General features: G+C 45.6%; 1 protein-coding gene across 3 annotated transcripts in view; it reads right to left on the reverse strand.

Moving 5' to 3' along the window:
- Positions 1 to 4,193, reverse strand: part of CD99L2 (CD99 molecule like 2) — a 497,554-nt gene extending 493,361 nt beyond the window's left edge. For all 3 annotated transcript variants that reach the window (XM_078688659.1, XM_078688658.1, XM_078688657.1), the window contains exon 1: positions 3,995 to 4,193. In XM_078688659.1, the coding sequence (XP_078544785.1) occupies positions 3,995 to 4,052 (58 nt within the window). In that variant the 5' untranslated portion in view covers positions 4,053 to 4,193. The remainder of the gene's footprint in view (positions 1 to 3,994) is intronic.
- Positions 4,194 to 22,907: the final 18,714 nt, after the last annotated feature.

The following is a 22,907-nucleotide window of genomic DNA, read 5'->3' on the forward strand; positions in this document are numbered from 1 at the left end:
AACTTTTTAGTAGCTCTGCAAATGTTGAAACCCTGTGTGAGAGAGGTAACGCTTGTGGCCGATTATCTATTCTGCCTACTGATACACAAAATAGCTGCCAGCCAATCATAGATGGCAATCTCAGCACCAATAGCTTATCTAGTTTTATTAAGAAATATTGTTGCAATGGAGGACTAAACCTGTACCTTTAATGTATCATTTAGAGTTGACAGATTGAGGTCTGTGCTGTACCTTTAATGTATCATTTAGAGTTGACAGATTGAGGTCTGTGCTGGACCTGTAACTGCTGAATTAAAAAAAAATTAACCTTGGTGTGCTCTTTTCCTCTGTTTCTTGTTTGTCAATCAAATCTAATCTATCAAGATCCAAACCAAAAGGTAACTTACTTAATGACGGCATTAACATATTATTACAATGTTGTCATGCTTTAGGACATCTGGGAAATGAGAGTCATATTCTTGATGGTATATTACACAAGATAAAATTAACCACTTCTTAAATGACAACTTAAACCGACTACTTGTCTCACAGTTCTTCAATTACTTCCCATATAGCACCCACCCATCACAACGTATGCCAGAGGGCACCATCAACAAACCCCTCTGCTGCCAAGAAGCCCAAACGCTCCTCTCATACACCAAAAATCTCAACTCAGACAGGAAATCAACACCAACAAAGTCACTTTAAAGATCAAAGAGAATGGCACACGTCTCAATCACCTCAAAGCACTCATGTCTGTCTACAAACACATTTTTACATTAAATTAGGCTGTTACTTTACCGCCATTTTGGTAGCCAATAATTAAATAAGTCCTCTTCAAGGAACACAAGTCCGCCCTGATCCCTCACTCAGTATTTTGGACATGCACCATTTCTTTGTTAACGAAATCAACAGGAGTAGACACAATTGGGATAACAAAAAAAGGACTTGGGCACACTAGTTACACATCCCCACAACATCTCCAGCTGCCAAATTTATAACGTTCAGTTTTTAAGTGGAATCCTACACTCTTGGTAAGACATCGCTCAGCAACAAAACACTGAAGACAAGCAAATGGATTTCAAGTTGATTAATCAGCATCCAAGCCTTTATGTCTAGTGCAAACCTCAACCCAGTAAAAATTGAGTTTGTGCTCATAAAGCGCAACTCACTTCAGCCCAGGTGATTTGAACGTTCAATAACCTGATATGAGACTGTCTGGCCGAGAAAGACAGGTCAACCAGGTAAGAGCCGTTCGGCAGTTGGGGTAGCAGGACAACCAACCTCTGGACATTTTGGGGGGGCGGAGAAGATTGGTTGCAGGATATCCAGGGTAGGAGGGTGTGGGGGTCTGAAGGTATTATAACTAGGTATGGTAGGCAGTCAGAAGGCTAGGCAAAGAGGTCTGCTACTGGGGGTGTGCATGATGTTTGGGAAGCTTAGCTATGTGGAGACGATCAGCATTAGGTACTGGCTCCAATGGGGTTGATAACCGTTTTTAAAAATGCTGTTGTGTGTACGAGCAAGAGTCGTGTTCTGTGATGCTCGAAAAGGCTTAGGCTTCATAATGTCACCACAAAGAGATGCATAACAAAGTCCACTACTGACACTGTTTACAGAAGCCTGATTGCCAATGTATCAATCTCTACTGGAACAGTTAGCATTTTTTTAAGGTTGGACACTGTGCCAAACTAAAAGAACACGAAAGAAATAAAGTGAGATGCCACAGAAAGAAAGGATTGGGAGTCACAGGGAGTATTTTAGTGTCTGAAAGTTTATGGATCCATGTCACGATATCTAGAAGAGTCTGCCTTGTGAGTGGTGAAATAGAGCTCAAATGTTAATTAGCCCTGTGATGAGACTGAAGAGTCTATTACAACAGGACTGACTAATGCCAGACACAGGGAATGTATAATATGGGTCACTTGTTAACATTTTTTTCTCACTCTATTGTGATCAGTTTCACACGATTCTGCGTTTTGTAAATCTCGACAAATGAAATGTTCCAACTTCTCAATGTAAACGAAAAAGTGGAAAAAGTCTGGTAAATAACGAAGTGTTATTATTACAACTCAACATTCAACTCAACTTTCCACGATGAAAGCAGTAGGCATAAAACGTGTCTTTTGTTGGAACGTCTAGGCTGGTCTGTGGGACTCTGCAACCCTGCGGCCGGAGCTCCTCACTGGACAGGTAAGTGCAGGTGGCACACTCAGCACAGACTTTTTAAGGCAATGGGCTCTGGCCCAGGGCCCCAGCCTTTCAGGGGGTGTGGGGAGGGGGGGCAGATAGAGCCAGCTCGGTTATTCGCACAGTCCTGTCCTGATAACCTTGAATGATTCTTAAACATAGACTCGTTTAAATACCATATTCTTTTATGGCAATGTGTGCGAGTCTATTTCAGATTTTTTCCAGGGAAATGTCGTGTTTGTTTTTCAACACGCAGCAAAAGTTCCTTTTATTAGAAATGCCAATGGATCATAGAGTTTATTTGCAATAGTAAGGGAGTTGCTGCTGTTTACAATATTGAAAACACACATCCCTATATTAGATGGAAACACATTTAGAATTTGGACCAGTCCGCACGTGCAGTGTCAGGTGTCATGGCCTCAGGAAGGCACGAGAAATCTGAAATTGAACCATACATTCTTCACGTTGGGGCCCCAAAAGTATATTTGGCCCAGGGCCCCCAAAATCCTTACTCAGAACACTGGCAGTGCTATAAAACTTTTGAGTGAGCATTGGCTGAAAGAAGCCACCACAGTATGAATGTATAACTACTGTGTGTGTCAAGAACACCCATGCATAGCACACAAGTGAGCGAAGCTGAATGGCAAACTAAAGGCATGTTTTTGAAAATCTGCTGAACCAGCTTCTTGTGTTACCCGACTGAATTCAACCATTCGACAGCTTTCTCATTCAATAAACTTTGTGGGGTATATGGAACTCCCATATGCCAGAATTCAAAGAAGGTATTACAGCAAAACTACAAATCGCAAACTATTTTTATTTTAAAAACATCCTTCGTTCAAACTACAATGCATTAAAGCAGCATGTCACGATAGACTTCCGATAAAGTTCACACAACGTGGTCTCTCATCTCATTTATTCCATGACAGTGAAAGGTTTAAACGCAGCCATGTGTTGGTTGGCCTGAGGGACTATTAATGCTATAGAGATCGGGTACTTCCATTGGACAATCAGAAATCACATTCGGACTCACAAAAACGATGTGATTTCTTCATCAGAGTAGAGGTCACTTCTTAGATTTCACCTTCAATTGTAGAATTATTGCAAAGGCACCTTGCACTTAATATACATATACCGTCAGCACTAACAGAACGGTAGAAAGAAAAATCAACAATGCGGCTGGTAGATTGGATGTTAAAATTAAGTCAATTTGCCGTAAAAACAATACATCCTGAGATTTAAAATGGGCTATACCTTATACTATCTATCAGCTAATGCAATTTAAGTGTTTTAAACCCCAGAATGCCACCTTCGTGTACTACCTACAACTTAAAATCTAAGTTATTACAATGCAAGTCAGTGGCCATATACAACTCCAGCTGTCACAAATTACCGCTCTTCGGTGTCATCAAATATTGCAATGTATGTTTTAAACCTCGAGCACTGAGCGGCAATTGTTTGCAGGTGTGAGTGTAAACAAATGGCCAACCCCCAGCACAGAATAACGGGACATTTAAAGAAGTACCGCTATTTTTCATTTGCTTTCTAATGAAGTCCCACTGGTTTACTCTTCCCCTCGCCTGGCAACAAGTCCTGCACAAACACACCCAGCAGTGACCGGCACTCCGTTGTGCCCTCCCACCACCACCCTGCAGGCGCACTATTGCGGGCTGAGGTGTGGGTGTCAGAGGGGATCCTTCCTCCGCCCTGGCTGCGGGGAAGTCCGAGGCCTGTCCCGGCTCACCTCAGAGCCCCCTGCCCGCTGCACCCAGAGACGCTGCCCACCCCAGCAGCCCGTGCCATGCTGCACCCCACTTCTGCTTACCTCTCCAGACCTGAGCGAGGCAGGCGAGAGCCAGGAGCAAGGGCGCGGACGAGGCCATGGTGACCCGGGATGGATGGGAGGCGGCTCCCGGCCAGAGGGGACGGTGGACTCGGAGGGAGCCGGAGGCACAGGGTTCAGGGTGACACTTAGGGGCAAGCTATGAGGAATGGCGACAGTGCACTGGGTGACCACCGGGAGGGAGGGGCCGTGGAGAGAGAGCGGGGCGTGGCTGAGGAGGGGAGGGGCCTCCGCGGAGGGGAGGAGGGGCCCCTGCCCGTCAGCAGCTGGATGGAAGGAGACAGAAGGGAAGGAGGCTGCGAAAGACGGGGAGGAAAGTGAGCTGATGAGGAGGCAGCAGCAGCGGGTGGAGGGACGGATGGGAGCGGGAGGGAGCCAGCTTGGAGCCTGTGCACAGCCTCTGTGGAGGGAGGGGGGTGCTATGAGGTGAGGAGGCACAACAAAGAGATGCGTGGCTCCAGACGAGCCGCTTTGGAACGGAAACCTGCCACCTCACGGCGCCCCTCGGGTCACTGACGTTCCCGCTGCATTCATATATATGTCCGTTTCTGCACTTTTTTGTATTACATGTCTACATGTCTTAGTTCTGCTGAAAACGTGCACATCACAGCAGGTTCAAGTTGTTGATCTAACACGTGTAATATGGTAGGCGCTATTTTAGAAGCAAAGCTCGAGTCTACCGTCTTTAGACGGCTGCTCCCCTGCAGACACAGGGAGGGGCCGTCGCATGCACAGTGACAAAGAAATTGCTACAGCGGCGGGGAAGATGCCTCCCCTGGAGACGGCGGAGGGAAACTTGCTGTGTCAGGTGTGATTAGTACACCCCTGCACCCCCACCCCTCTTGTCCTGAGATACGGTGTGTTCAAATGGTGCATGCCTGGTCTGCAGCGGCAGGTTCCTGTCCAGACGCCGCCTGGTGCACTGCTGCAGACTGCCTCACGCAGTGACACACCCTCCCATCCTCAAGGAAACTGGAGATCTGCCTTCAGTAGGGCGAGATCTGTCGTCCTTATCTGGAGGTGACGATAGCATCCAGTTTCGAGCATCAGTAGCCTCGAGACATGTTATGTGTGTTTTAGTTTTTGAGCATTGCTTCCACCAGTGTGAGACATTATTTAGCAACAATAATAAAAAAAAAGCCAGATTCAGAATCAGTTGCACCGGTACAGTTCGGTCTTGCGCCCCTACACCCAGTTGTTTAGTGCATGATGCAGAAATCAGTCATTAACAAACACACTCGTGAGTGTATATAGATAGATACACCTAAACATAATTGCTATACGTGCTCACATACACAAAGAGCCCAATGACGTGACTTACAATTACATGTACTTTCACTCTGTTTGCATCACTACACGCCACAGCTGTAGCGACACACACGCAAATAAATCATCCTTGGAAGCCACTGCTGTCTCAGTAAGAGCCACCCAGGTCTGGAACTCCCTACCAGACAAGATTCAAAGCATCCATGAGCGTTTACAGTTCAGGACAGAGGTGAAAACATGGCTGTTTTTAGGATAACTGCATCCACCTAGAACCACAGGATAAAACCCGTAGCATTAATCATTCGGCAGTAATGTCTGTTCACAGATATGAAAGAGGCTGACTAGCACCCTTTTCTCGTGGTGTTGAAAAACACTCAACTTGTTATGTCCGGGTAAGTTACAAATTGCTGATTTGTATGTAGCCTGGGTATTTATTATATATGAAAATAAATTCATACATTACCCTACCTGGACTTCAGTAATCTTAAGGCTTTTACTCTCAGTGTCCACGCAGCTGCTTGTAGTTCAAACAGGCAGCATAATAATTACCTTATTCTGCTTGTCCCTCCCTCTCTCACTCATATAAGACAGAAGAGATTCAGGTCATTGTTGGGTTCTGGCGGTGTGCTGGCCAGACATGTAATAAAGAACACTACACCACCAGACGCTAGTTGCAATTGTGGCCAAAGACCAGGGTCGAGGCACTGGCTCTTTCATTTATTACATTGGCCACATGACCTCTCAGCCAAAACTACCAAACACTAAGCCAGGGGTAGGACCACTAAACCACCCCTCATTATGACACTACATTTCTATTTCACAAGGATGTTGCTTTGCTTTCCAACATATAACAAATTCAGAACAGTGCACACAAATCGACCTTGCCATCTCTAGACTCTGAATTCCCTCAAGACATCGGCGCTACTTATACCATAATGTCTCAGAGTCTGCCAGATGGGGTGGGATTAGTTCTCATCTCCATTGATATCGTCCACCCTGACCATCTGAGTCAGAGGACCCACATGTTTCCTAAGTAGGATACCCTCACCCTCTGTCGTTCCTCAGACCCAGTTTCCACTCTGAGAATCCCACTCGTTGGGAAACAGAACAGAGCTCGGAAAGTCAGCATCCCCATCAAAGTTTTTGAAATACCATTGGTCGGGACTCCTTGGCCCTCCTGAATCATTTAAAGAATAAGGAATTTCTGGTGACTTCTTCAACCCTCCAGGACGTTATCACGGTGCCTTGCTGACAAATCACATTCCAGGGCTCCACTTCAGACGGCAGCCTAAACTTGCTTCCGGGATATCAGTCTTTGACGAGTACTAGGTCACCTCCTCTATGCTTGATTCCCCGGCTCCATGCTTGTTGCTGGCCTGAGCATTTTGCTCCAGATACCGCTGCAATACCTGGTCATCAATAACAGCTTGCTTCCAGCTGGGGTGATGGGGGTATCACTTGATTGATCACCCTACCCATGCATGTGTTCCCTAGAGCTCTCCCCATGGTGGCATGCAGAGTTTGACGATACTCCCTGAGGAACGAATAAATAGCCTAGTCCAAGGGTTGAGAGTTGGCTTAAGAAATGCAAATTACTTTGTTCAATGTCCACCTAAACCTCTTAACCACCCCGTTAGCCTGGGTCCACCGCAACGTCATCTTCTTGTGTGCGATTTTCCATGACTTGAGATGCTTCACCAATTTCTGGTGTTGTAACAGTCAATTATCTGTTCTCAATTCTCGTATCAAACCATGTGTTGCCATGATCTTCTACAACGTTCCTGATAGGCAGCCCGTGTAGATTTCAGCTCTACCTCTTGATACTTGGAATAATCATTGATGACTATCATCATGTGCGCCTGCGCCCATCTAACTGGCTACCAAAGTCTAGACTGGCATACACTCACAGTTGTAGCAGCCCTCTTTCACCGATGACTGGTGAGGGTGATTGAGGGTTCCTGGCAGCTTGACACCATACCCAGGCTCTCACTGTCATCTCCACCAGCTTGTTTAGGTAGAGGAACCATACCTTACTACATATCCAATTTTTTTGTTTCCACTACTCCCTGGTGATGTACATGGGCCTGAGTCGTCATACTACTGGGGATTATGACACTGTGGTCTCAGAGCTGACAGTGCCCTGGGTTCTCTGCCAGCTCATGTCTGTCATGGTAGAGTGAGTCCAAAATCTTCTGAGTCGCCAGAGTGTATTAGGATTTGAGAGTCTCCCACTGCCCTGGCTCAACAGTCTGTAGGGCTAGGTGCAGGCAGTTGTAGTTCCTGGTAGCTTCTTGGATTGTTTAGTGATGGGGGTAGCAGCCAAGAATGTTCGACTACATCCCGTACGTATTCCTCGGTTTCCTTGGTGTCTAGCTTTTCCCAAAATTTTCCTTTGCTGTTGCTACAAATAGTCTGCTGGATTCTGAGAGCGGGGCTTGTACTCCACCCAGAATGATTACTCCTGCAGCTGCAGTATCCACTTCTTAATACTGGGAGGAGGCTTGGTGGATGGACCTTAGAACAGTGACACCCCCTTAAATTGCTATTGCTTCTCTCTCTATTTTGAAGTAAAACTGCCCAGTGGGATTGACAGGCCTGCTGGCTTAGGCTACAAGAAGCCACTCACCGCATCCCTGCCATTGTGCTAACAAGGTGCCTAGCCCTGTAGGACTAGCATCCACCAACAGTTCAGTTGTCTTTGCAGGGTTGAAGTAGGCAAGGTTGTTATCAGCCAACAGAGCTTCTTTGATGTGTTGAAATGCACTCTCCTGAGCTTCATCCCAGGACCACAGACAGACAGACTCAGTGAGTTTCCTTAGGAGCTGAGTAAGGGACCGTAGGTCCTTTATAAACTTGCAAACATTTTTACCATCCCAAGGAGACTCTGCAACTTGATACATTGGTTGGTGGTGGTGCCTCTTTGTTGTTTTTCACTTTCTCCTGGCCCAGGGCAGATCATCTGCAGAAAGTTGGTATTCAAAGAAGCTGATCCTTGTTTTCATGAATTTGCATTTGTTTTTATAGAGTCTAAGGTCACAGTCTCTTAATGCTCTGGACCAGCCTATGTAGCTATCATGGTCTTCCTCCACTGATAAGTCGTACGCTAGAATATCATCACTTACTTTAGGATCAAATCTTTTTTATTGGCGAACAAACAAGCAAATCACATACACAGAAAGCCGCCTACAACCCATTACTGGCCGGCCCGAAGATCAGACGTTCACCCTGGAGCATGGCCTAACGCATTAGAGTAGCTATCACAGAATGAGCATGAAAATACACAGCATGTCGCCTACAACCCGAGATTGGCCATCTGTGTATGGGAGACTGAGGAAAGAGGTCTTCCAGGTTCAAACAAGTATGGATAGCCATAGACAGCTGAAAATAACAATGACCGTAGCACAGTATTGCTGGGTGCGTTGGAAGGCTTTGCAAGCCAAGAAAATAATAAAACAAAGGAAAGAACATTTAACCGTGAACACAACCCACACCCACCCTCAACCCTCTCCCCTTCTGACTAGACCAATCTAAGTTTACAAAGTTCCTAATTAAAAATGCTGTGAGTCAGGGACATGGGTATTATGGGGCTCGACCTCTCCCTGTCCAAGAGGCAGTAGTCTAAGAATACGCAAGTACACTGGTTAGGTCAACTCCCTGAAATCTTTGGACAATATGGTAATAAATGGGGATCATATCTTTGTAGATTTTGTGGGGTCAGCATTGGAGGCCATCAATAATCTTTCCATACCCAACAAGGACCAAAGCTGGTGAAGCCATTGTCTGTGATCAGGGATTTTGTCTGAATCGCAGTTTATCAAGAGTAACCTGTGCGCGGCATTAAGGGCCAAAGCTATCTGTCGGTCTCTAGTGGACCGGAGTGGGTATGTGAGAATGTGGGTGAGCCCCAAGAGTATATACGCAGGGAATCGGGGGAGCTCAGTGTTGAAAGAGCAATCTATATAATTCAGAATCAATTCCCAAATCTATTGAACCTGGGGCAATTCCATAGGAGGTGTATCAGAGTCCCAGGATTGCCTTTACCTCGCTAGCACTGACCATCGCATAGCGCATTCCATTTCAGAATGCGTACAGGGGTATAATACCAATCTGAGCTGATTTTATATGCTGTTTCGTTATGTCCTACATTGTATGCTGTGTGGTGCATCCTATAAAATATTTCTCCCCACCCTTTGTCATTGAGAGTACGCCCAAGTTCCACCTCCCAACGGAGTTGGCCCGAAGTCCTATGATTGAGGGTTTCTTTTATTAAGTGGCGGTAAATTTCGGAGATCGGTATACTTGGAATAGATTATCAAAAATAGGATGCAATATATATATGTAGCAATGAATGGAAATGGAATAAGAAAAGAATGCCAAGAATGGAAAGAAGTAAGAAAAGATTTGGCTTAGGAACACCTCACCGACTGTTTCACACCATCCTGCCAGCCCAAGCTGAGGGGAGTCCAGCTCTGCAGCCTCGACAGGGGTTCAGTCAGGACACAAATTGCTTCGCCGTCCACAGCAATACGTCTATTCTGTGGTGAACTTCCATCTAGCCCGCTGAGGCCCCTCGCGTTAATACCATTTCTAACATGAAACAAAGCTTCTAGAAAGCCTCGCCTCCTTCTCATTGGAAAACCGGGATGGTTCGTACCAGTTCGAGTCAAGGTCAAGACAGTGGCTGGCCAAGCATCTGTGTTTTGGCTTTGAGGTGGAGTTGGTACATACCATAGATAATATCCAGTTCGCTCTGGTCAGTGAGGTGCGAAAAGCAAGTGAGGAGCAAAACATGCCCTCTCCACCTTGTGAAGCACAGAAAATGGCGACAGTCGAGAAAATGGAGTCAGTTCTGCAAGCGCTGTCATGAACATAAAAAGGCAGAGCAAAATTAGTAAGCAGGGTGACATAGGATTATAACAAAGCCAATAGCAAGCACTGCCGTGAAGCAAGACAAAGTTAAGGAATAAGATCGACATGAGGCCATGTCAAAGGCAATTGTAAGAGCTTATATTAAAAGGTACTATTCTACACACTTGTTCGCACTATGCATAAATATATATATATATATACGTATATATATATATATATATATATATATCGCTCTTCATTAAGGCTAGAATAAAATAACACGCTAAAGTCCGTTTAAGATGGTGATGGTTGGTGGTCATTATCAAGCACCCGACCACAAGAATGACTCATTCATAACATTCCATCCCTGGACCATCGACCAATACTATCAGAACAAAGCAAAAACAACACAGTAAGGATTTACAACAGTCCATCCCATGACCAATGGCTACTATAACATATTGGTCTGAAATCAACTACTCGGGGACAGGCATAGATAACAGAATAGGCACACACTGAATACAGCAACATAAAGAAACTAGAATACATATCGCTAAAACTATACCACCTAGAAGAGAGCGAAAAAACCCAAAATCAGGTAACCATCCAAACAACCAATACCACCACCCCTTTTCAACATTCTGCTTGACTTCTTTAGCTAATTTGTGCAAAGCATCGATGTGGGACTGAATTGATTTAGAATGATCAGAAAGGTTAAAGCAACACACTCCCTCAAAATCAGAACATCCATGATCACGTTTCAAAAGTAGGTAATCAATGGCAGCTCTATTCTGCAAAATTGCTTTTCGAGCCCCTCCCCCGTCTAACAAGAACTTAATTAAAGCAATTGATGTATGATTAATATTTTTAACAATAAGACACGCTAATTCACTAACAGCTCTAGAGTTATTAATCGCTAATCCTGGAATTCCTACTAGTGAAACAAATATATTCAGATTTCGATAATAAGTGCAATTCAGAGTTACAATGTTCGTTAAGCTGAACAGCTTCTCTCACAGTCCGAGCATGAGATGATGGATTTAACGGGAACATCATCAAACTCAATCTAGTAAAAGCACATGGTCCACCTGTGATATTTGCTGAAATGTAAGTATAAGTTCTATTTCTACAGGAAAACAACCATCCTAAAGGCAACTTGACATGTCTGAAATGATGTAGCAGGTACTATATTTTGGCATACCATATTGTTCTGTACATTAGCACAAACATTGTTTTGTCGATATTGGCATAAAAGCTTTTCTTTCCAAGACATCACTGATGAACTTTTGTTTAGCCGAATTTGAGCACATTTGCCAATTAAAGTCGGGTCGCAAGTCAAAATGTAGCAAACATCAACCTTCAGTGATATTATAGGTCAGGACCTGCGTCATACTTCCATCACTGTCAGTAGTTTCGAGACAGGACCTACAAAATTCATAGGGTGATAGATGGATTCTCACATCATGGTCCTCTACAGCTCCGTCGGCATTCGTGACATTAAAAGTCTGTATTAATATGTGGACAGGGGTAGGCACAGTTACAAGGCATGTTGAAACCACTTCAAGCGTGCTCTGCATATTTGACATACAGAAGTACAATCTGTTGAGCACTGTTTGCTCCAAATACGTCAAGATGTTAGTCTTCTGAGTCGGCATCGTTGTCAGTCTGCACGGTCGGCTGGCTACTTTGCGGAAGCGGCTCCTCGTCCTCCTCCTCCTCCATGCGTATGCGGCCAAAAGGAGTCCAGCGAGCGCACACAGACCACAAACACGCCACACACAGATCTAGAAGAACGGAAACAAAACAGGTATTACTCATTCTCGCAAATAACATTTGTCACCCGGCACATGTTCCCATTTCCGCCTGGTTTCATAATCAGGATGACATTGCCTTTTCCAGTTGCAATGATTTCTGCCTGTTCGGGGGTTTTATTCGGAGACTCTACCCACACTTTGGCTCCTGGGTTTTTACCAGTTGAGCCAAACCCTCCTTCCCCACGTACAGTGAGGAGGGCTGGGGCAGTCCCTTTCTTTACTACCCCTCCGTACACTGGCATAATCACCATTTTTGCAACTCTGTCTCCAGGTTGTATCACTAAGTCAGCATCACCACTATTAAATAGGATGACTTTAATTTCTCATTGATAGTCTGCATCGATTACACCTCCCAGCACTTGGATGCCCTTGAGAGCAAATCCAGAACGTGGAGCAATTGAACCAAAGTGCTCTGGGGGTATCTGAATTACCACTCCTGTTTCAATGAGTGTACTGTCTCTGGGTCTCAGCCTATGTAACTTCAAAGCATGCAGGTCACGACCTGCAGCCCCCGGTGTCGCTCAGTATGGAGCCAAAGCTTCAGGAATTGTGTTCCAATGAATGACAGTATTGGTAGCCACATGAGGCAGAATCTGCAAAGCTGGAGTCAACATTCACATTAAAGGCATTTCTGCATTTGCTAAAGGTCTGTTATTCAATATTTGTAAAGCATCATTCAGACAACCTCGCCAACCTTTCACGGAATTGTTGGACAGCTTTTTCAGTTGATCTATCCACAATCCATTCATGCTCTCAATCAAACCCGCAGCCTGTGGGTAATACGTGATATTAAAAATCTACTCAATATTGTGCTGTACACAATATTCCTGCACCAATCTACCTTTGAAATGATTAACGTTGTCACTTTGAATCTGTAATGGAATTCCGTAGTACAAAATCAGCAAGTCTAAGGTTTTCAAAGTACTCAACTGGGTAGCACGTTTACATGGAAAAGCTATCAAATATCCAGAGTATTTGTGTCCACAGCCGTGCACACATATTGACATCCTCTACTCAATGGCAGCGGCCCGATAAAATCGATCTGCCATATCTGCGCTGGTAACTTTCCTCTATCTAGCTGACCTCTCACTATCTGTGGGACTGATCTGTGTCGAGCATACTGACAGACAGGACACTGCAAAATCACGGTCTTAATCAAGTCTAAGGGAACATGTATCCCTCTATTTTCTGCCCACCTGCTAGTAATCTGCTCTCCAAAAGTGTCCGCACTTCTGATGTGCCCACTTCGCAATCTCAACCAATTCAGAATTCTTCTGCCTCTGAAATCTTAGCTTTCTCATCAGTGAGGAAATTAAACCAGCGGTCAAGTGAGTCGATAGAACAATGACCATCTACAAGGTATACAGTAACTGTACTTTGTGTCAACATGGTCCAAATCTCTTTCCACAGCTCCTTGCCCCACACCTCTTTTGCATTTATCATCCAACAATGAGCATGCCTTGTGGGAAGGCAGGTTGCTAACCCATTGGCCGTAGACCACGAATCCGTATAAATATGAAATTTTACTGGCAATTCTTGTGGCAACCTGGAATTCTGTACTGTTTCAAATGAATTACCTTTGTACCCTGTGGCAACTTCATTGGGATAATTTTCAAATGGCCTGCTCTCACAGCGCTAATTGAAATGCATTTCTTTGATCCAAATTGACAGTACCCATCCTCCAAATACAAAGACATTCCCTTCAAAATATAAATTCCAATAATATATTCAGAAAGGGGCACAATCAATTCAGTGTATTCTCTTTTTGATATTCTCCCTATTTTCATGTGGACTTCTGTCTGCACTGCCGGTGTCTCTTTACCACCTTAGCCTGTAATGGTGAAATATTGTCCTCTAAACTTTTTGAGATTTCCATATTTCAAAGTGGCCTCCGCTCCGCTATCTACAAGGGCTCGGGCCCTCTGAATATTGCGATGTTTCCAGTAAACAACATAAGGTCTAATATCTTTGCCAGCCCATCTCTTCACCGGAGCTTGACCAATTTCCTAATCTTCCTTGTATCTGTTTCTTGCCCAAGTCAAATCTGGATACATTCCTTCATATCTTTTGGGTATAAAGTCCTCCTCGCTCCTCTCCTCAGTGAGACAGTCGCTTTCTGAGTCTTTCTCAAACTTCCTGCCTGAGCGGGCAGGTCTCTCCCCCTCCTTCTCCTGCTCTTCGTTCACGCCCTCGTCTGACTGTCTTGGCACTTTATTTTGTTTATTCACTTTCCTGCTTCCTTCCTTTTTATCTAGACCTCTTTTGCGGTACATCTGCCACATACTTGTGGTAGTTATTCCATCTATCTGTACTTTCTCCACACCATCGTTCAACAGAGCCATAAACATATCTCTCCTAGACAGCTTGTTGTTATCTATACGAGTCTCAGCTCCGGAAGTTCTCTCTGTTTTCATCTATTCTCCCAATTCTCCTAATTGACAAACTGCCACAACCACTTGCGTTATGTAGATTTAATATTGAGAAGTTTGGGTAACATAGCTTCCAGGTAAAGCGGATAACTTTGGCCTTCAATATTTTCTGGGACAATAGTTTTCTAAGTCCAGTAAGGCTGTCTGCATAGGAGAGATCGATGGACAAGAGGAGTAATAGCTGAGGTGGCTTTCATATTGTCTCATATTTTTCTCTCATTATGTGACACTTTTATTGATAAAAAAGCAATATCCAGTCGAGGGATCCCCCACTGCTGCGTTCAGTGAAGGGATGGAAATGTTAGGATTAGAGCAGCTAGTTGAGCTACAGACTCACAATAAGGGTCATACATTGAACCTGTAATGGTCCACTCAGTCGTCAGCCAGGTTAGCAGCGATTGAACCCTGCGGCTGGTCAGATCATTACCAGATTCATTTTGCTATCTGCCTGCCAACTCAGCATGCATGCTGTCTGACCAGTTTGGTGCACAGTCCGCAGCTGGTCTAAAATTGATAACTTTCATCTGGTGGATTCCCTATGGGCCTCAATGCATCCTCCAAATAGGAGGGAGGATTTAGAACAGGAAAGTACTCGGTTCATTAATTGAATGCAGAACATCATAGATATGGTGGGTCCAACACATAGGGAAAAAGTAAGGAATAGGGCTATGCGCGTTCCCTGTATACCCCCTTACTTCAGGAGGGGAAGCAGATTCTTCACCAGTGAGAAAGGGGATGGTGTAAGCACTATGAGCCGGAGAAACTACAAAGCTGAGTTGGGTGCCTATAAAAGAGCTATTGTAGCTACTAAAGCAGCCTTTTATGATTTAGGGTTGCTGAAGCCAGTGACCCACAAAAGGAGACTTTTAAGATGCTAAAGAGCTAAGCCAGACTAAAGATAGGGCCCCCTGTGGCAGATCCTGAGGACTGTACTCGGAAACAGCACTTTTTCGTGAACAAGATTGGGGATATTCTGTATGAGATAAGGAATACCCAGCTGTGCCTCTGTTCTTTGGTGCCAGTCGATTTGTCTCCGTATCAGGGCTTGCAGTTGTCTGCACTCCCACTAATGGATATGGAGACATTGGCCTCTTTTCTGGCAGCTGTCAAATCTGGCTCGTTGGAGGACCCTTGTCTGCTGGAGGTGTTTAAAGCAGCCTTCCCAGTTATGGAAGGTGAGCTTCTGTCTCTTCTAAATGCCTCTCTGGCAACTGGTAAAGTTCCATCATGGTTTAGGAGGGCTATGGTAAGCCCTCTGTTACAGAAGGCAAGGGGCGAACCCAAAAAACATTTGGAGTGGCATGTAACTAAGATCCTTACAAAATTTGTGGATGAGCAGCAACTGCTTCACCCCCACAAATCAGGCTTTTGGGTCCATCAAAGTACAGAGTTGGTGATGCTCTCTGTAGTGGACGAACCTAGGTTGGCGGAAGATAAGAATAGATTTTCTGCGATGATTTTGTTAGACCTTACAACAGTGTTTGATATGGTTGATCATCAATTGCTATTGCACCGGTTACTGGTTTGGGGAATTACAAGGTCTCCCCTCTGTGAATTTCGTCATTCGTGAATGACCGCTCACAGAGGGTGCAGATGGGCGGTCATGCATCCAGGGTAAGAGCTTTAACCTGCGAGGTCCCCCAGGGATCTGCTGTTATCCATATTGCTGTTTAACATTTATATACAGCCATTGATCACAGCACTGGCACAGTTGGACTGTCAATTGTTCAACTGTGCGGATGATACTCAGCTGGCTTTACGGATTGAGAGCTCTACGCAGTGATAGTTGAACGTGCAAAATATCTTGCGGTTTACTGTGAACTGGATGACAGTCAACTCTCTGAAGATCAATCCAGACAAGACTGAAGTGCTGGCAATCACCAGGAAGGGGAGCCCCTGGATGGACTGTTTTTGGCCACTGGAGTTAGGTTCCTGCACGTGCACCATAGCAGCAGTTAAAAGCTTTGGCATTAAGCTGGACAGTAGACTGTAAATGTCTAAGCAAGTGGCGGCTGTATGTGGGAGTAGCGCAGATCTCTTGAGACAACTCCGGAAACTGGTTCCAATTCTTTCATTTTCAACTATGTCGACAGTGGTGGCGGCAATGATATTGTCACGGCAGGATTATGGGAATGTCCTCTATATTGGCCTTCCCATTAAGCTGTTGGACAGGCTCCTAGGTGACAATGAATGAAGCAGCAAGACTGCTTCTTAAGATAGACGTATGCCACTCCGCTGTTGGAACAGCTTCACTGGTTGCCAGTCAAACAGAGGGTTATGTTTAAGGGCTTGTGTATTACCCTCAAAGACACTGTATGGTACTATGCCAGTTTACACTAGGAAGCCTCTGAGGTACTATATGCCTGTGCGTTGCCTACGATCCTCTGAGGCAAATTTACTAACCTGTCATGCGTTAGTAAAGCAACATTGGGCTGCCGGTCTTTTTCTGTCCTCAGATTTGGAATGGATTGCCAGAGAGTCTCAAGAAAAAGACCGCTCTCCTTCCCTTTCGGAAAAGTCTGAAAACTCTTCTCTTTAAACAAGCTTGGCAGTAACATCTTATTCAGCCCTCAGGTACACGCCAAGACACCAGTGGTATTTGTGCGCTATTAAAGTCTTATTAATATAACATAGTAAACATTCTGATGGCCACGACTTGGCTTTTTACATCAGCCAGCTCTAGCCATCTGTAGCCTATGGTGACCTTGGAGGTGGCTGGTGGTCATGCACAAGGGATGGACTGACGCTGCTATTTATTTATTTAATTGGTGTTTTATATAGCGCGAACATGAGCCAAAATAGGGTATTAGAGTGCTTTACATTGACATATCTTTCAACTTAGGACAACACGATCTACATGGAAATTTAGTAGACATAATCAGCGTACAGCAAATCGCTAGAAACAGTTATGCGACAAGGTTCTAAATAATTATAGATTGCTTTGTGAGAGAAAGTCTGGTAGCTTGTATGTGAACTTGGAGGTCGTCTGATAATGTCTAGTCTGCTGAAATTATGGAAGGAATTTGCTCGTAAAAAAGGATTTGTATTCCTTTTTGAAAGCAGCAATGGACGATATCCTTCTAATGTTCGGGGGGAGAGTGTTCCAAATTCTTGGTGCTGCACCAGAGAAAGCTTGGTCATAAGATTTTTTTCTTTCGGAACAGGGCCGGTTTCAGTAATAGTTCTCCATGACTCTGGGAAACTCTGCATCCTCCTGAGAGTGTGATTTTCTTTGCTAAGTACGTAGGTGTTTTGTAGTGTATCGCTTTGTGCGTGATACAAGCCATTTTTAGTTGTATTCTTGCTTGGTAAGGCAGCCAGTTGAGAGGTTTCAGGTGAGGGGTGATGTGGTTGAATTTTCTGGAGCGAGTTATAAGTCTTGTGGCCGCATTGAGACAAGCTTTTGGTGGTGCTGTTGAATTCTTGGGTAGACCAGCCAGCGTAGTGCAGCCATACTCGATCCTCGATATGACTAATGCCTGCACAGCTGTTTTCAGATCTGAATTATTTATGAAGGGTTTCAGTTTTCTGAAGTAGCTTTAGTGAAAGCGGGCATTTTTTGCCATTGTGTTAATGTGTGCTGGCATGTTCAGGTTTTTGTCTAGCATAATTCCAAGGGATTTGGTTGAGTCTACAACCCTCAGGTACAGTTTAGTGCCGTGATCTGTTGTCCACTCCAAGATATTCGTAGTGATTTTCTGGGAGGAAATCAGAAGCAATTCAGTTTTATGCGGGTTAAGCTTGAGGTGATTACTAGTTTGCCAATGGACGGTTTTCTGTAGAACCTGGTTCATGACAACAATTTCTTCTATCAATGTGATCTTGATGTAAAGCTGTGTATCATCTGCGTACATGTGGAAGATGTTTGTTTGTCATAACATTTCTGTAAGTAGCTCAACATAAAGATTGAATAGGGCCGCTTGCCTTTTACCGCAGCCCTGCACTGTTCTGACCCTGTGGCTGAGCCGGGTGGCACAAGGGTAGCCACAGATTGCGGTGTTACCGTGGCTATGCAAATTAGCTGCTCTACATGACTCAACCTCTCCCTCCATTCACCTCGGCTTGGGATTGAAGCACAACCTTTCAAAAGACGTTGACCTACCCATGCTTTTCTTCATGCCTGCGGCCTGCATGGCTCCCGGTGAGTACCTTGGCCCTGCCTGCACCGATATATGGGGGTGACCTCCTCATGCTCTTGTCCCTCTTACCTTGCTCGCAGGAGCCAGACTGTCCTAAATATACATTATGCACTACAATAGAGGCCGCTCTTCAGGGAGTGGAGCTGCCGTCCGTCCCCCCTCCCCTATCATTTTTTGGGCTGCGGGCCCAAGAGAGTTCTAAGCTGTGATGGTGGTGCCCTGATGGCTACAATATTGTCCACAGCTGAATAGCGGAGGAGACCTGTGAGTCGTAGGTTTGGAGAGTTGGGGACCCGGAACCTCTGTCAGCTGCTGTTGCCATATACATCCCACCATGACTGCTCATGTTACCCCTTGCGAGGGGTAGGCGGGTGGAGGGGGATACAATTGCCTGCCCTGAACAGTCTGGTGTCTGGGCTGGATTGTACTAGAGTGGAGGCCATGTCCTCTTATTTTTGGATACATCCCGAGGTGTTAAGGCAACAGCGGTGGGCAGGAAGACTTCCCTTGGTAGACTTCCTGTGCCATGACTATGGAAAAGGATAATCCCCCGTTGTCAGGTCAAAAATCAAAGATTGATAAATTAAGCGCTTCTGAGGCTAACAAAAGACTTATGGGGGAAGATCCCACACCGGTGCCCTCTGCATCCCATGACATGCATCACATCCTCCAGGCCATCCAAGCATCCCGGGAAACCCTGGAATCTAAAATTGTGTATGTTGGTATTGATTTGGCCCCATTGCGTCAAAACCTCCGCAACATGACTGGGTGAGGGACAGAGGTGGAGGGGAGATTTTCCACGCTTGCGGATGATTTTTCGGACCTCAAGTCCAAAGTAAATACATTGCTGGCAACTGTTTGTACCCTAGAGACTAGAGCGTAGGATACCCAAAACCACACCCGTAGGAGCAGTCGCCATATAGTGGGCCTCCCAGAGGGGGTTAAAGCCCTCCACCCAACTTCTTTTGTGAAGATTTGGTTTTGTTCCTGGATTCCAGAGGGATCCTTATCGCCATGGTTCGTGGCGGAGCACGCGCATCACTCATTGGTGCAGCGCCCACCACCCATGGCCCCTCCTCAACCGTTAATGATCAAAATTCTGAACTTCTGAGACAAAATCCTTTGCAAGGCCCGCACCCACGGTAAGCTGCTTTACAAATCGTCTCATATTATGGTTTTTCCAGACTTTATAGGAGCACCCCAATTGAAACACAAATCTTTTGATGCAGTATAGTAGAAACTCGGAGCGATGTCCATTCCTTATATGTTGCTCTTCCCTCAAAGTTGCGGATTGTCCATGACTGCGATTCCAGCTCTTCCATATCGCAGAGGTGGCCTGGGGATGAGCAACTGAGCAGAGATCTCTCAGTAGAAATGATCCTCCAGGCGATGGTTGACAGGTGGCCCTCGATCCCCGAGGCTGGCTACTACTTGCTCACAGACCCGCCATCACCCCAAGTCCAGACGTAGGCAGGGAGATACGTGGATGATCCCCAAAGTCCTTGGAGGCCGATTGTTTCATATCCCAACCAGAGACTGATGGCGCTGCTGCCCTCCGCCACCCCACACGGTGTCAGAAGCTGAAGGATTCATTGCCTCCAAAGATATAGACTCTTTGGTGGGATCACAGTAGCTCTGGACAGCTTCTCAGACCACTAAAGACTTGCCCTTGACCCAGGGTACCTAACACTAAATGTGCCCTTTCACTTTGATTTTTGCAAATGAGGAGGTCCTTTTTGAATGCCCAATTATGTTCTCTGTTGTTAAAGGGTGCTATTGGGTGAAAGATGCTTCCGGGATAGAAGTGAGGGGTGAGGTGAGGTTGAAAAAAGTTGCTGTGGAAATTGAGTTTACTCCTTTTTGTTTTTGTCATGTTTTTCTTTGTGTTGTATGCTCCTCTTGTCGTCCTGTCTTCTCTGAGACCCTGCCACTGTTGCTGCCACTATGTGCATCCTTCTTCCCCAAACCAATTCCACTATGGAATTTAGCCTCATCTCCTGGATTGTAAATGGTCTTCTAGACTGTATCAAATGCACCATACTTCTTAAATCTCTTAATCGCCACCAGCCTGGAGTAGCTCTACTGCAAGAGACCCATCTCCAGGGCACCATCCGTCGCCTCAGCTTTAAATATTCATGGGTGCACATCACAACTCTACCTGCCCTCACTCATGCTCTTAACCTGGCTTCCCTCTTGAATCGGACTAGGAATAGCCTGGCGGCGTGGCATAATCTTCCTCTTAATCTTTAGGGTAGAGTTGCCCTAATAAAAATGATAATACTGTTACGATTCTTGTATATCCTACAAAACTTCCCACTCCACATTCCTAATGTTTGGTTCAATAAGGTGGCAGCAATTGTTCGACTGTTTCTTTGGCGTGGCCATCCTCCTTGCATTGCCCAGAGTAAATATTGCCACTCTGTTTACATTGGGCATCCTACCTATTAGTTACCTTATAAATGACTGGCTAACGGGCAGCTTGGATGACCCGGCGTAGCAGCTGGAACTAAGCAGCCTTGGCCTTGATGGGATGATGCACTATCTATATGTCCGACCACTTCCCCTCACTTTTCCAGAGGTAACCAGAGCGATCTTTTTGATGTGGAGAGGGGCTGTACGATTTACAGGATGGGCGCCTGACTGGACAGACTTCCCTTTGGAAGGGTCTCTGGTTGGGACAGCTGGTGCGTTTAGAGGGTTTCCAAAGCTGGAATTTAATAGGGATCACTAAGTTGGCCAGTGTGTGGTTAGGGTCCACCATGTACTTCTTTGCCAATCTTCAAACCCAGTTTTCTCTCTCTCGTACCCAAATTCAGAAATACATACAGGTGCGTCATGCTCTTGTGTTTTACAGTGAACGCCTATGAGAACGCTCGGAATTTAGCCCCCTGGAGGCTATGTATTGATGGGGAGACTGGGACAAGAGGGTATTTCCCAAGTATATGGTTCCCTTATAGGCAATGCTCCAGAAACACTGGAATCACTTAAACATAAATGGGAGGGAATGATTGGAGAGCTGGAGGAGGTTGAGTGGCGGGAGGCATGTATGGCTCCAAACGAGCTAGAGAGTTCTACCCGCCAGCATTTGATCCATGCAAAAACAGAAGTTGATGGACAGAATGCAGAACAATGTCATACATTCACCCCAGTACAGAGATCTGGGCCTAAATCGTTCGTTTTTTTGCTCACCATGCCACTCCAATTTGAACCAGCCATATGCAAACCAGTCTTGTCCCTGTGCCTCATGGGAACCGTCCAGCCCAAACTGCCAAGCCAGGTCCTCCCTGGACTGGAAACAAGCATCCTAGGACCGGTTTCGGGGTTTCACCCCTCTTCACCTAGAATAGCTTGATTCCAGTGGCATGGAGGGCATGGGACCCACGTCTGGGCATACCCTTCCCACTCAGGGTGACGAATGCAAAAACAACATTTGATGGACAGAATGCAGAGCAATGTCATACATGCAACCCAGTACACAGATCTGGACCTAAATCCATTGTTTTTTGCTCACAATGCCACTCCAGTTTGAACCCAGCTTTATGCAAATCAGCCTTGACCCTGTGCCTCATGGGAACAGCCCACTTCTGGGCATACCCTTCCCATTCAGGGTGACAAATGCAAACACAACAGTTGATGGACAGAATGCAGAACAATGTCATACATTCACCCCAGTACAGAGATCTGGGCCTAAATCCATCGTTTTTTTGCTCACCATGCCACACCAGTTTGAACCCAGCCATATGCACATCAGTCTTGACCCTGTGCGTCATGGGAACAGTCCAGCCCGAACTGCCAAGCCAGGTCTTCCCTGGACTGGAAACAAACATCCTAGGACCGGTTTTGGGGTTTCACCCCTCTTCAGCCAGGATAGCTTGATTCCAGTGGCATGGAGAGTACGGGACCCACGTCTGGGCATACCCTTCCCACCCATGGTGACGAATGCAAAAACAACAGTTGATGGACAGAATGAAGAGCAATGTCATACATTCACCCCAATACAGAGATCTGGGCCTAAAGCCTGACCCTGTGCCTCATGGGAACAGTCCAGCCCGAAATGCCAAGCCAGGTCCTCCCTGGACTGGAAACAAGCATCCTAGGACCGGTTGCTGGGTCCAAACTTGGGTGGCATAGTGGGCAAAAGAACAATGGGTTTACCCAGATCTTTTTACTTGGGAGAATGTTTGCATTGTCAGCATTCCGTCCATCATTTGTTTGCTGTAACACTTTTCTCCCTAAGTGAGATCGGTATGTTGATTCATTTGATCTAACTGCACTTCCTACAGCAAACCTACATGATTACCCAGTGACTTGGTTATTCAGGTATCCTTTTAGACCTCAGATGTGCCCGCAGCCAGTCTCCCTTGGCAGACTTCTTTCACATGGTTTGTCAATGCATGAA

This window comes from Lissotriton helveticus, chromosome 4_1, assembly GCF_964261635.1.
Source record: "Lissotriton helveticus chromosome 4_1, aLisHel1.1, whole genome shotgun sequence".
Classification (NCBI taxonomy): Eukaryota; Metazoa; Chordata; class Amphibia; order Caudata; family Salamandridae; genus Lissotriton; species Lissotriton helveticus.